The sequence below is a fragment of the Mus musculus genome, chromosome 18 (genome assembly GCF_000001635.26).
Source record: "Mus musculus strain C57BL/6J chromosome 18, GRCm38.p6 C57BL/6J".
Lineage (NCBI taxonomy): Eukaryota > Metazoa > Chordata > Mammalia > Rodentia > Muridae > Mus > Mus musculus.
The window spans coordinates 31,921,401-31,933,785 of record NC_000084.6 but is presented as its reverse complement, the minus strand read 5'-3'; the positions used below and the strand labels follow the sequence as shown (position 1 = coordinate 31,933,785).

Below are 12,385 nucleotides of genomic sequence, written 5' to 3'. Positions count from 1 at the left end.
CACAGCACTAGCCCAGAGCCGGCCAGAACCAGGCAGCTTGCTGTTGTGACAGGCTAAAGCAAGACAGTGCAAAGGGTGAGAGTGGTGGGAGTGAGGCGTCCCAGAATGACCCACAACAGCAGCAGCGTGCTAAGATGAGGCAGTGAGGTGGCTCTTGCGAAACAGCTGTGGATATGATACATCCTGTCCACTCCACCTCCAGGAAGCCCTGACCCTGTCTGGAGACTCCATCTTCTCCTGTATCCCTGGCTGTTGGCTTCCTGTTTGTCTTCCCTGTCTCCTTGCAGCCCTTTCTCTGCACAGTGCCAACGGGTGCATCTACAAAGGATGCTATTCCAGGTCCTCTCTGGCGGCTTCCTGCAGCCATCCCTCTGCTCTTGCCTGCCAATGTCCAGGGGAGTAGTGACAAGTAGGTTCCCAAGGGGTATGAGCAGAGAAGGTGTATCCGAGGTACAGTGTGGCTCCAAGCAGCGTGAAGGACTGGTAGCGGGGCCAGGATCCAGGCATGAAGACCTGCCCTGCCTCACCGAGGCAATGGACACAGAGTGTGTATGACATGAAGTTAAGAACCTCCATAGTTCCCAGGCCAAGAAGAGACTCACCCACTGCAAGGTCTGAGTCAGCTCTGTTCCTCCTAGACCAGCTTACCTAGGATGTGTGTGTGTGCGCGCACGAGCGCAAGGAAGGGAAGCCACGCCTGGAACCTGTGCTGGACAGTGGCATCTCATAGATGCTTAAAAACATATGAGCAAGGAAATGCTCGAAGATAACAACTGAAGAGAGTCACCAAAATGTTCAAAGATGGCATCTCTGAGGAGGAGCACTGTGGCCATTTCCTGTGCTGCTGTGGCCTCCATGTCTGTCCTCTGGGAGTGAGCAATTGTACCCGGAACAGAAAAGAGCTCCTTGTCCCCATGTGACCCCCATAGCCAGCAGATCTGATCTCCTCTCCCACCACCAAAAACCTTCCTGAATTTTCTCCTTGCTGGCTGCCCATGTCAGACCAGTCCAGAAGAGGCTAAGGGTCCTGAGCTTAACAGGTGCCTCACGTCTCTACTCCAGACCCCACTTTCGGCTTAGGATATGGTTGGGTGCCTGACTCTGGGGCTGCTTTTCTTTCAGAGCTGAGGGCTGAGGGTATGGAGCCAAGACGCTGGTAAGGATTTCTGCCAGGGACTTTGGGGTGGGGAGGCAAGGGTCTTCCCACAGCCGTCTGTGGGAAGACCCTTACCACCTTCCCGGGGTGGGGCAGGTCCTTGATTTACACTGCACAAAGAAGCAGCCCACGAGAACAGTCTTCCCACTGAGGGAACACCCGGGGCTGAGGCTGGGGAGGAAGCACTGGAAAGCAAGAGGGAAGGGCGGGTCTCACACCATGACAGGGTACATAGTGTTTCTGAATCCAGGGCTACCCAAGGACTCCCAGCCACACCTTCAGTCGTGGCCAGCAGCAGTGTGTCCCTGAGGCAGAATACTGTTATGGGCCTCAAGGGATCTTCAGACCCCACAACCACTGGGTGTTGCCCTGACTCCCAGGACCTGGGACCCTTTCCTAAAGAAGAAGGCAAAAGGGACAGGGCTCCCCAGGAGCACTGGTGCAGCAAGGCACAGCGCAGAGAAAGCTTTCTGCCAGCTCTTGGCTAGAAGAGGGTCCTGAGCCCGGGGACCATAACTTCCTCCAACCCAGCTTTGAGCCACACACGCCATGTTCCAGAAGTAACTACAGAGGCCAAAACTGGCTGGACTCTCATGGACTTCTGGCCGACCTCTGGAATCTGAATAGTCTTGACCCTGTACACAGAGACCTGAGGTCCCTACCCAGGGCAGGCTGGAGGGGTATCACCCAGCCACTACACTTAGGGTTTAGAGAGACAGTTCCCCACGGGTATCTAAACATCCCTTACCCCCAGAGAAGGCAATAGAAGGCTCTAGACTGACTCTTAAGTCCAGTGCTCTCCAGCTACATTTTAAGGCTTTTCCTCTTCAGTTGGCTGGTGACTTCAGGCAAGTCCCTGGTCTGGGTCTCCCCGAGGGGATCACTGGCGGTAGAACTACACCTGTCAAGCCCACACACTCCCTAGAGGAAGAAAATAGTACCCCCTGCCGGACCCTCTCAGTCCCAGAGGGGTTGCAGCCTGGGAGCCATGGGGCCACAAGACTTCCCGCCAGGATCCGCTATCCCGCATCTGTCCGGGACCATGTCACCCTGCACCCGTAATTTAAGACATCTGTTACCTTCCCGTCATGGTGGCCGCGCGCCTAGCACCGGTCAGCAGTCCACTCGCTGTGTTCCTGACAGAGGACTCACGGTCCGGGGCAGAGGGAAGAACACGCCCAAACCGCGAGGGCGGCTCCACCCAGCCTGCAGCTGGGATGAAGAGTGCAGGGGACAGCCTCACGGGGCACAGGGGATGCCGAAGCTAGTGTCAACCCTGGGAACACTAGAGACTGACACTAGAGACTCCCGACTTGAGTGGGTCGGTCACGTCCTCACTACCCGGACTCTGTTGCCACCTCCCGGATTCCGGGCATACTTTTCCTTTTAAAGGGAATGAAGTTATAATAAACATGCACAAGTTCGCACCCCACCCCCACTCGCCCTCCCTTCCACCCCATCCACCCTCCCCACACTCTCCCCCACCTCCACCCTGAGACACTTTTAAGGGTGTTAGGGAGGCAAAACTGGGACCGCCAGAGCCAGGGAGCGAGCGCGCACACGCACGCGCGCGCACTTCCTTGGATTTCGCGCAGCTGCCCCAGGCTGGAAAAACAGCCGATTTATGCCTCCAAGACATTTCTAGGCACCAACTGCCTCCCGGGGCATTAAGGGTCTCCCCTAGTCTGTGCTGTCCCCTCTCAGAGAGGACAAGGTCCAGGGTATCTTTTCTGTCTGATGAGTTTAGTCTGCCTTTAGACCTAACACCAGTGCTCTCTCTCCTGAACACCGCGCAGTTTATTTATTTTGGACAAGGTTTCATGTAATTCATGATGTCCTCAAACATCCTTTTATGTACCAAGAATGACCTGAGCTCCTGCTCCTCCTCTCACTGCCTCTCACTGCTGGGATTACAGAAAGAGACTCAGTTTATACAAAGCCCAGGATGGAACCCAGGGCTTTGCACATTCTAGCTAAGTGCACCGCCCACTGAGCCAGTCCTCGGTATTTCATAATAAAAATCAAACCCAGACTCCTGTCTATAGTGAAGCACTACTGATAAAAGGAGATTAACAGTCCTAAAATGATGTGGTGATATAAAAGCTGTAGGGAATTTCTGCTTTGAGAACCATTCTCAGGTACCTCATATCACCAGAGCAGGATCCACAGTTGTTATCGATTACTTTTTGTTTGGTTGGTTTTTGTTTTTGTTTGTTTTGCTTTGTTTTGTTTAGCATTTTTTTTGGCTTTTTCTGCCTGGTTGTAATTTGAGTGTTGGTTAAACACAAAGTGTGAAAGATCCTGTGCTTCCGCTGCCAGTGTTAGAAGAAGTGTTTCCACAATTGTCCACCCAGAGGAGTAGGTACCTAAGACTGAGCAGAAATTGACTTCTGAGTGATTTAATCAAGCAAGGTCTTGTGGGAATCAATGAGAGTAAAAAGTCAAAGACAGGGCTTGGAAAGATGGTGCATGGCAAAAGCATGAGGATCTGTGTTCAAATCCCCACCGTGTTAAAAGTTGGAGTTGATCCTGTGTGCCTGAAACCCCAGTGTTGGTGAGGGCAGAGGCAAGAGGACCACCGGGGGCTTACTGACTGCCAGTCTAGCTCCAGGCCCCATGAGAGACCCCATATCAAAGGAAGAGAGTGGAGAATGATTCTTTAAACACCCATTGTCCTCCTTGGGCCTCTGTATGCATTCACCTGGCCACCTTCCTCCCACTTAGAATGCTCACACGCCACACATACCACCCAGGGACATCGTGTGATTGTTGGATGGTGTGGGCATGCAGGGATCTGCCTATGGATCTAGGGTCATCTGTTTGTCTGCTACTCAAAGGGTTTTACTTAGCCCCACTAGAGATGCAGAGCTTCCAAATGGGACTAGCTCCCATCATGGGGACACAGTGGACACTGGGACATCCTGATTAATAGCTACTGGGCACATCCTGCACGGAATGGATGCCGCCATGGGCCAGGACGCAAAGGGATCAGACACTGCATTTTGCAACTGTTAGAATTTGCTGTGAATGGAGATGTGGGCGTGGCCCTTGCTGGGCATGACATGCGTGTGCTGGTGTGTCACATGTGTGTGCTGGTGTGTTACATGCATGTGTACAGGGAAGAGGAAGCTGTGGGAGTAGAGGTGGCTTTCCTGGACATCGGTGGAGTTTAAAAGTAGACAAGAGGGAGAAGTTTAGTAGGGATGCTATTTGTGTTGGGAAGCGGGAGGAAGCAGGAGATAGGAACTCAGAACTTTATCCCAGATGTGGAAGGTTTGATTCAGGTACAAGTTCAACCTTAGGGTTAAATGGATCCCTGAGGATGTCTCTGTGAGCAGAAAACCCTCCATGAGAAGGAGGAGCAGAGAGGTCTGGGCTGGACAAGGCAGGCTTGGTAAGGAGACATTGCTGAGGAGACAGCTCTGTCAGTAAAATTCTTACCTTGTAGCCGGGAGTGATGGCTCACGCCTTTAATCCCAGCACTCGGGAGGCAGAAGCAGGCAGATTTCTGAGTTCGAGGCCAGCCTGGTCTACAAAGTGAGTTCCAGGACAGCCAGGGCTACACAGAGAAACCCTGTCTTGAAAAAACAAACAAAAAAACCCAAAAAACAAACAAAAAAAAATTTCTTACCTTGTGAGCATGAAGCCATGACCCACTTAAAATAAATAAATAAATAGCCAGGTGTAGCGGCATGAGTTTGTAATCCTAGCACAGGAGAAGCAGAAACACACTGATCTCTGGGTTGGGTGGCCAGCCAAGTAGCATGTTTGAAAAGATATTTTTTGGCCAGTGACAGATCCTGTCCTTGAAAAACCAAGATATGCAGAACCTCAGGAAGAACAGCTGACGTTGGCACGCTGGCCCCCGTGAGTGCATATGCACACATGCACCTGCATCCATACAGACACATGCGAAGAAAAAGATAGGGGCACTGTGGGGCAATGGGCTATGCACAGACAGCCTGGTCTCCAGTCTTGAACCTGGTGGGACCCGGTGAGGGCTAACTTCCACCTACATAGAACAGAAGGCGTTCGATCATGTCTCCTGGACCCCTGGCTCCTGTCGAAGTTACGGCCCCCACAGCCCCCACAGGAGAGGTCTGTGGCTATCAGTTGCGCTGGTGTTCTGGCTAGACTCCACCCCCACAGTTACCTGACTATAGCCAGGTATGCTCCTCTCCACAGTTACCTGGCAACAGCAAGATAGCCCAGCCCACTATAAGAGGGGCTGATTGGCCTCACCTCTCTCTCTCTCTTAAGCTTTCACCTTTCTTACGGGGGGGGGGGGGGGGGGAGCGCACGCAGTCCTCCCATATCCGCCTGCCCAGAGCACCGGAATTCTGGCGGGACGCCGGCTCTCTCCCACTCCCCTCTTTCCCCTACACCCACGACCCTGCAGGGCACCACAGATCTAAGAAGCTAGGGAACGCTGGTTTCTATTTCCAAGGACAGGGAACGATCTGAGATGGGTAAGGGCAGGCCCAGAGAGTGAGTGTTCCATACCCAGCCTACCAGAGAGGAAGGGGAACAGGTACCCTAGAGACAGGCTGAGCCCAGAAGGCAGCAGGGCAGTAGTAGCTGCCCTGAGAGGAGGAGAAACGCCCAGCTCTGTGAAGCCGAGGGACAGGAGTGGTGTTTGCACTGTCTCTAGCCTGAGGAGATGGAGATGTTGGGCACTCAGAGAGAGGCTTAGATCACATACTGAGTGCTGTGACTCGGGGACAAGAGCCCAGGTGGGCTCTGAGATGTCCGAGGTCAAGGACAGGACGGAGTGACATAAGGGGTGGTCCCAGGAGGAAATGCAGGGGCAGAGCAGCGGCTTAGGGCAGATGCACCCCAGAGAAGACAGAAGAGACCCCCTGATTATCCCAACCATGTTTCCTCTCGCCAGGCCTGAGCCCAGTGCTGTTCAGGGATGCTCAAAGACTCGTGGAATTCTAGGCACCATGCTAGACCAGTAAAATGAAGATGACGAGAACTCTAAGAGCCTCGGTTGGGGGGGAGGGTATGGGGGACTTTTGGGATAGCATTGGAAATGTAAATGAGGAAAATACCTAATTAAAAAAATTTTTTTAAAAAAAGCCTTGGTTGGCTTCCTCCAGCCCCTATCTAGAGTCCTACATGAAGAGATTGAGCGGTATTTTGTAGCCCTTCCAGAGTGCTCATTAATCTTGTCAACACAATAGAATTCTGGAATCACCGTGGAAGCTAATCTCTGGGCAAGTCCTCGATTATCTGAATTGGGCTAATTGAGGTAGGAGACTCTAAATGTGCATAGCACCATTCCATGAATGAGTTTCCAGACTGAACTAAAAGGAGAAGATGAGTGTGGCCAGCAAGATGTGGCAGTGGGTAAAGGTGCCTGACAAACTGGGTTCTGTCCCCAGAGCCCACAAGGCAGAGGCACTAACCCCTCTAAGTTGTCTCCTGACCTCCATAAAGGAGCCATGGCTCATGATTATCGGAACACATATGCATTCTGTGGTGGCTAATCTTGGTTGTCAACCTGGCTACAGAATCAACCAAAACCTAGGTAGTTGGACACCACTGTGAAGAATTTTCTTAACTGGACCATTTGAGGTGGGAAGACCCACCCCTAATCTGGGTCATCCTTCTAGTGGCAGGATACATTAAAGGACCGGCAAGAAGGAATCTTGCTTTTTGCCTGCTTGCCCTCCCTCTGGGTGCCAGGTTCTTCAGTCTGCTGCTGAGGCATTGCTTCGCTAGATTATGATTTACTTCTTCAGGGCTCCAACACCGCCCAACTACGGGATTCGTGGCCTTTCAGTCATGAGACAGCCACAGTTGAACTAGGTGGACAACAATCTATAACCCACATTAATAAAAACCATTTTAATATAAATTTATTCTGTCAGTTCTATTCCTCCAGAGAACTCTGACTGATATACACATATACACAAATAAATAAATGGAGTAAGGCTTTATAATTAAAATATAATACTAAGAGTAAAGTGGCTGAGTGTGAACATTCATCTGATTCCTGAATGTGGCTAAAATGTAGCCCGCAGCTTCCTGTTGCTCCTGCTGCCGTGCCTGTCCTGCCATGACAGACTGTATTTACTGGAACTGTGGGCCAGAATAAAGTTGCTTGCCAGTTTGTCTCTACGTGAAAGAAGGAGCCAATCCATGAGGCCTTGAGGTCTATGTCCACTATGGACAGCCCTGTAGAAGGAGTTATGTGCTTTTCCAAGCAGACAGGAGGGTACAGAGCTAGTTAAAGGCAGCCAGCCATGGGGTATGTGAGATGTCCCTGATGGCTAGTCTACCCAAGCTCTCTCCCCTGCCTCTAGGCTATGGCTGGATTCTGTGAGGAGTTAGTAAGGAGTAGGCAGTCAGGAAAAAAAGGTAAGAGAAAGAAATTAGCATTGCTACCTGGGACAGAGATCATCTCACAGAACTTCTGGAAAGTGCTCAACCAACAAGCCCACCCGTTATCATCCAGGACCACCTATCAAGCCAAAGCCATTCACTGGACATGTATTGTTCTGACTATTTCAGTCAAATAATACCATCTGTTTGTGGGTATTTTCTGTTGGAGCCAAGGAAATGAAATGTGAGGAGAGGGATTGTAGGAAAACTCTGCTAATTAAGATCAAAGTCTTCCATCGTCTGGATAGCCTCTGAGCTCAGTGGAATATGGGGACTCCCTTCATTGGTAGGGCTTCTCCTTCTCCAACTTTGTTTGGGCGTGCAACCCCCCCCCCCACACACACACACACCTCTACCTGCAGAATTAGAGTACAGGTTCAACTTCCTTTCTCCTGATAAGAATGCATTCAGCTGGCACCTGAGATTCCTGAAATGCTTCCCCATGGTAATGAGGTATTTCAGTACTTTAAGTCTTCAGCCAATGACCTTTGTCCATCCTGGATGTTTCTACCCCCCCATCCCCCCCCCCCCCAAAATTACATAATCACCCAAGTGAAGCTGATCTGCCTCCCTGCAGCTGGTCCCTTGTGTCTTTCTTCTTCACCACGTGTACTCACAGGGCTCTGAGCCCCCATGCCCCACCCCCATCCCCAGTCAATAGTCTCTGCTCCCTTTGTCCTCATGGACCAATATCACCAACAATCCATGAGGGAGGGAGGGTCACAAGGGATCGAAGGACACAACAGTCAGGGGAGCCTATAAGGACCAGTTCAGAGACCACTTGGCTCTGAGGATACCACCCTTCCTGACAGCATGCTTTCAATAAAAATTTTCAATCAAAAAAAAAAAAAAAAAGTCAATGAATGAATGCTTATCTGTCTCAGTAAATGCCCATTTTTACTCCTCTGAGTACTCAGTTCTCTGTTGTCTCTGGGAAGAACACGGGCACTGAGGCAGCTGGCCCTTGTTTTCCCACACTCCCACATTTCCTTCTCAGGACAACGGTGGGTAAAATGCCGAGCCATGGTGGAGTGACCTAAATCTGTGTTCCTGGGGCATGGTTGGTCGCTCATGTCTGCTCCAGAGTAAACCTTGTCTTTTACTCTTTGAGATATATTACATTTCTTTACCTGTTTCTACCTACAACACTGTTCTATATGGTTCTAGATGAGCCAGTGCTACATAGTAACCCCCATCTCGGAAAAACCAGAAAGGGTTGGTATACTTTGAAAGCAGGCCAGCCATGTCCTTCCGAGTGGCCTCTCAGTGCTGGTCCAGATGTTTAAACTGACTACTGCCTTGGGAAATAATGTTGATGGATTTTTCAGTCTGGCACGCGTGCTCTCCAGGGATTTGCTTTGCTTTAGTTTCTCCTGGTTTGCGGGAGAAGAGATGCTTTGCAGGGGCCACATTCAACTTCTCTAGAAGGACGTGAGACACTTTATGGTTATAGGACTGATTCGCTTTAAAACAGGAAACTTCCCTAATCTTCTGTCTCACTTAAATGAATCAAGTTTTAGTTACATTGTCTATAGAAGGCCATGTTCAGGCCTTGGTCCTGGGAATGGTTTCCTAGTCGAATATTAACTATTGAAAGCCAAAGGGTAAGTCTGTGTATGACCTAGTGTTGTCTGGTAGTCTCCTCCAAACTGAGGCACTTGCTCCAGGAGGGAGGAGTAGGCTGTGAGCTTCAGGAGGTAAACAAGAATGACATCACATGTCTAGAACACAAACTTGGAAAACTCTCCCAGCTCCCTCCCAGGGGAGGAGAATTCTTGGATTGTCAGCCTCCTGCTGGCTTCCCAGAGAGCTCCAGGGCTGCAGACCAGGGTGGGCTCTGGTGCTGCATCTGCTCCTGACTCATCCCTACTCCCTGTAAGTCACCTCAGCCATTCCTAACCCAAAGAAAGCCATTGGCTCAGCAAGTTAGACATCGTTAGAGCTGTTACTTTGGTCCTCTGTGAGTTCTTTATTTTTGAGGAGACTAGTGGTAATGTGTTGCATCTCTCCAGGAAATAAAAAAAATCCATCACACAACACTGTGTGTATATGTTCTTGCATTTACTGATGATGTACGTGTGTGTGTGTCTGTGTGTGTGTGTGTGTGTGTGTGCATAGAGTGGCCAGTAGTCATAGTTGGATATCTTCCCTAATCATTCTCTATTTTTTATTTTTTGAAACAGTATCTCTCCCTGATCTGGAACTCACCTAATAAGCTAGGCTGGCTGGCCAGTGAGTTCCAGGAATCCCCCTGCCTCCCTCCGCCTCCCTAGCTCTGAGATTACAAGCATTTACTACTAAAGTGTTTTGTGTTTTTTTGGTTTTTTTTTTTTTAAGAGTTTTAGGATCGAACTCAGAACTTCACACTTGCAGGCCAAGCATTTACTGACTGAGATGCCTCCCTAGTCCAAGAAAGTTAGTTAAATGAAGTTGATATACTTATAAGGTAGACTTGGGGTAGATCACTGTTCAGACAAGCATATTTTTTAAAGGGGAATTCATGCAGTTTCATATAGAATTTTTGTCAATTCAGTTCATATCTCTGAGATACATACATGTTGAATAAAACAATACAACTGGTAGGTGTTCAGGCAGAATAAATTTTTTTCTTTATCTTTTTAATTATTATAAAATAATAAGTCTAATTATGACATTTTCATACATATCATTGGACTTTGTTCATATTGGATCACTCTCTCATGCTCCCTTGCTGCCTCCTCCTCTTTCTCAGTCTGTCTGTCTGTCTCTATTTGTCTGTCTGTCTCTCTTTGTCTCTCTGTCTGTCTGTCTCTGTCTCTCTGTCTCTGTGTGCATGTGTAGTTGTACATACACATACATGTGGAGCCCAGAGGACCAATTCTGGAGCTATCCAACTTCTCTCCTACTTTTTTTAGAGCCAAGGATCCTGCTGTCTCTATCCCCTTAGCACTGGAATTACACTGTGCCTAAGGGTTTCACAAGCTCTGAGGGTGAAACTCCGGCCCTTCTGCCTCAAGGAGAGACCTTTATCAACTGAGCCATCTTCCCAATCATCCTTGCTCTTGACAGTGTCATCAGCATAGCCTAGAGCTGGACCAAAAAACCTTTGTGGGGGAAGATTCCATTCTATCTGCACTTCTCAGCTGGGGCAGATGCAGTTCCACAAAAGCAATCCCAAATGGCCCTTAATATTCAGGAGTGACAGATCTCTGCATCTCGGGCCATTTCCACCTTGGCCACCCAACCAGAGGACACTTTGGGCTGGGGATGTAGCTGAGTGTCAAAGCACTTGTCTAGCATACACACAAAGCCCTTGGCACCATCTCCAACACAATGGAATAAAAAAGATTGGACTGGGCACAGATGAGAGTTTCCCTGTGCAGGCCACAGGCACTCAACTTTTCTTTGACCATCTCATCAGCAAACCAAGATACGTTTTGCTTCTTCTTTCACATTGTGACAACCAATCCTGATGGGCAAGCTTTTCATCAGAGCTTCCCAAACCTCTTCACCAAAAAAGTCAAAGCCCACCCTACCACTCCCCAAATCCAGTGTGTCCCTGGAGGAGACGCAGTGTGCAGCCGAGTGAGCTACCACATTGACCGGCCCCAGGTGGGCAGAAGGCCTAGAGCTGTTCCCATTCCCACCTAGCAACACGAGCACAGCGCTTAGGGCATAAGGGGAGGCAGGGAGATTCAGGGTACAGGCGGGCAGAGGACCAGAGGTGACTAGCAGAAGGACCCTCCAAAGTCTATTACTCCAACATCACACAGCTTTTCTTTACCTTGGTGGCAGAGACGATGCTCTACTTCCCTTGGGCCCTCCTTTCCTGAGAGCTGCCTGTAGCTCCTCCAAGGGCAACAGCAGCTGCCCAGCCTGTTTGGCACAGCCACATGGAGAGCGAGACTGGGCGGTAACCAGAGTCCCACCACCGCAGCTCCCAGACGCTCAGCTCCAGTCTCACCTCTGCCTAGGCAGGAGACTTGGCCTGAGGTCCAAGCCTAGAAGGTGTGGCCGGAAGCACTTTGGGGTCAGCTAAGGACGAGCTAGGACCGAGGTTTAGGAAGGAAAAGCCTGCCTCCCTGGAGATCCAGGATGACAGGACAAAAGTAGTGACAGCGCCCTCTGATTTCAGAAGGGCTGGCAAAGAAACATGAATTCTTCTTGGGGTAAAGAGGTCATGAGCTCTCAGGATGGTCAATGTTCACAGGGCAAATGGCCAAGAAAATGGAACCCATGGCGAAATAAACACGGGTCCTCAGCCTCAGCTATCCAGATGCCTCCTGCTACCTACTGCGGTGGAGGGGTTCGAGACAGGGTTTCTCTGTGTAGCCCTGGCTGTCCTGGAACTCACTCTGTAGACCAGGCTGGCCTCGAACTCAGAAATCCGCCTGCCGCTGCCTCCCGAGTGCTGGGATTAAAGGCGTGGGCCACCACCGCCGGGCTAACTATGAAACTCTACTGCACTCGATTATGCACATGGATAGGAAGAAAAAAGTCACACACTCATGCTGGCTTATGTGTGCACTTAACTATTCCTGGTTTATGTTATTTGCTATTTTTGGCTTTAAGTATTTATTAATTTCTATGTGTATGGGTGTTTTGTCTGCATGTGTATGTGTGCATTGTGTGTGCCTGGCGTCCTCAGATGCCAGAACAAGGCACCTAGTTCCCCGGAACTAGAATTACAGACGGTTGCCAAACACCATGAGGGTGATGGGAACTGAACTCAGGTCCCCTGAAAAGCAGCAAAGGCTCTTAGTCATCTCTTTAGTCTCTTTGATTAGTTAGGTTTTGTTTGTTTGTTTTTTGTTTTTTTAAACAGAATTTCCTTTAGCCCAGGCTGGCCTTGAACTCACT

At 49.8% G+C, this 12,385-nt stretch overlaps 1 protein-coding gene across 3 annotated transcripts in view; it reads right to left on the bottom strand.

Annotated features, from left to right (window-relative positions):
• Lims2 (LIM and senescent cell antigen like domains 2) overlaps positions 1-11,493 on the bottom strand; it is a 36,328-nt gene extending 24,835 nt beyond the window's left edge. For 2 of the 3 annotated variants that reach the window (NM_144862.4, NM_001379137.1), the window contains exon 1: positions 2,236-2,306. In NM_144862.4, the coding sequence (NP_659111.1) occupies positions 2,236-2,246 (11 nt within the window). In that variant the 5' untranslated portion in view covers positions 2,247-2,306. Of the gene's footprint in view, positions 1-2,235; positions 2,307-11,309 lie in introns of those variants that run through there. The other variant, NM_001365015.1, reaches the window with a different exon arrangement.
• Between the last annotated feature and the right edge of the window lie 892 nt (positions 11,494-12,385).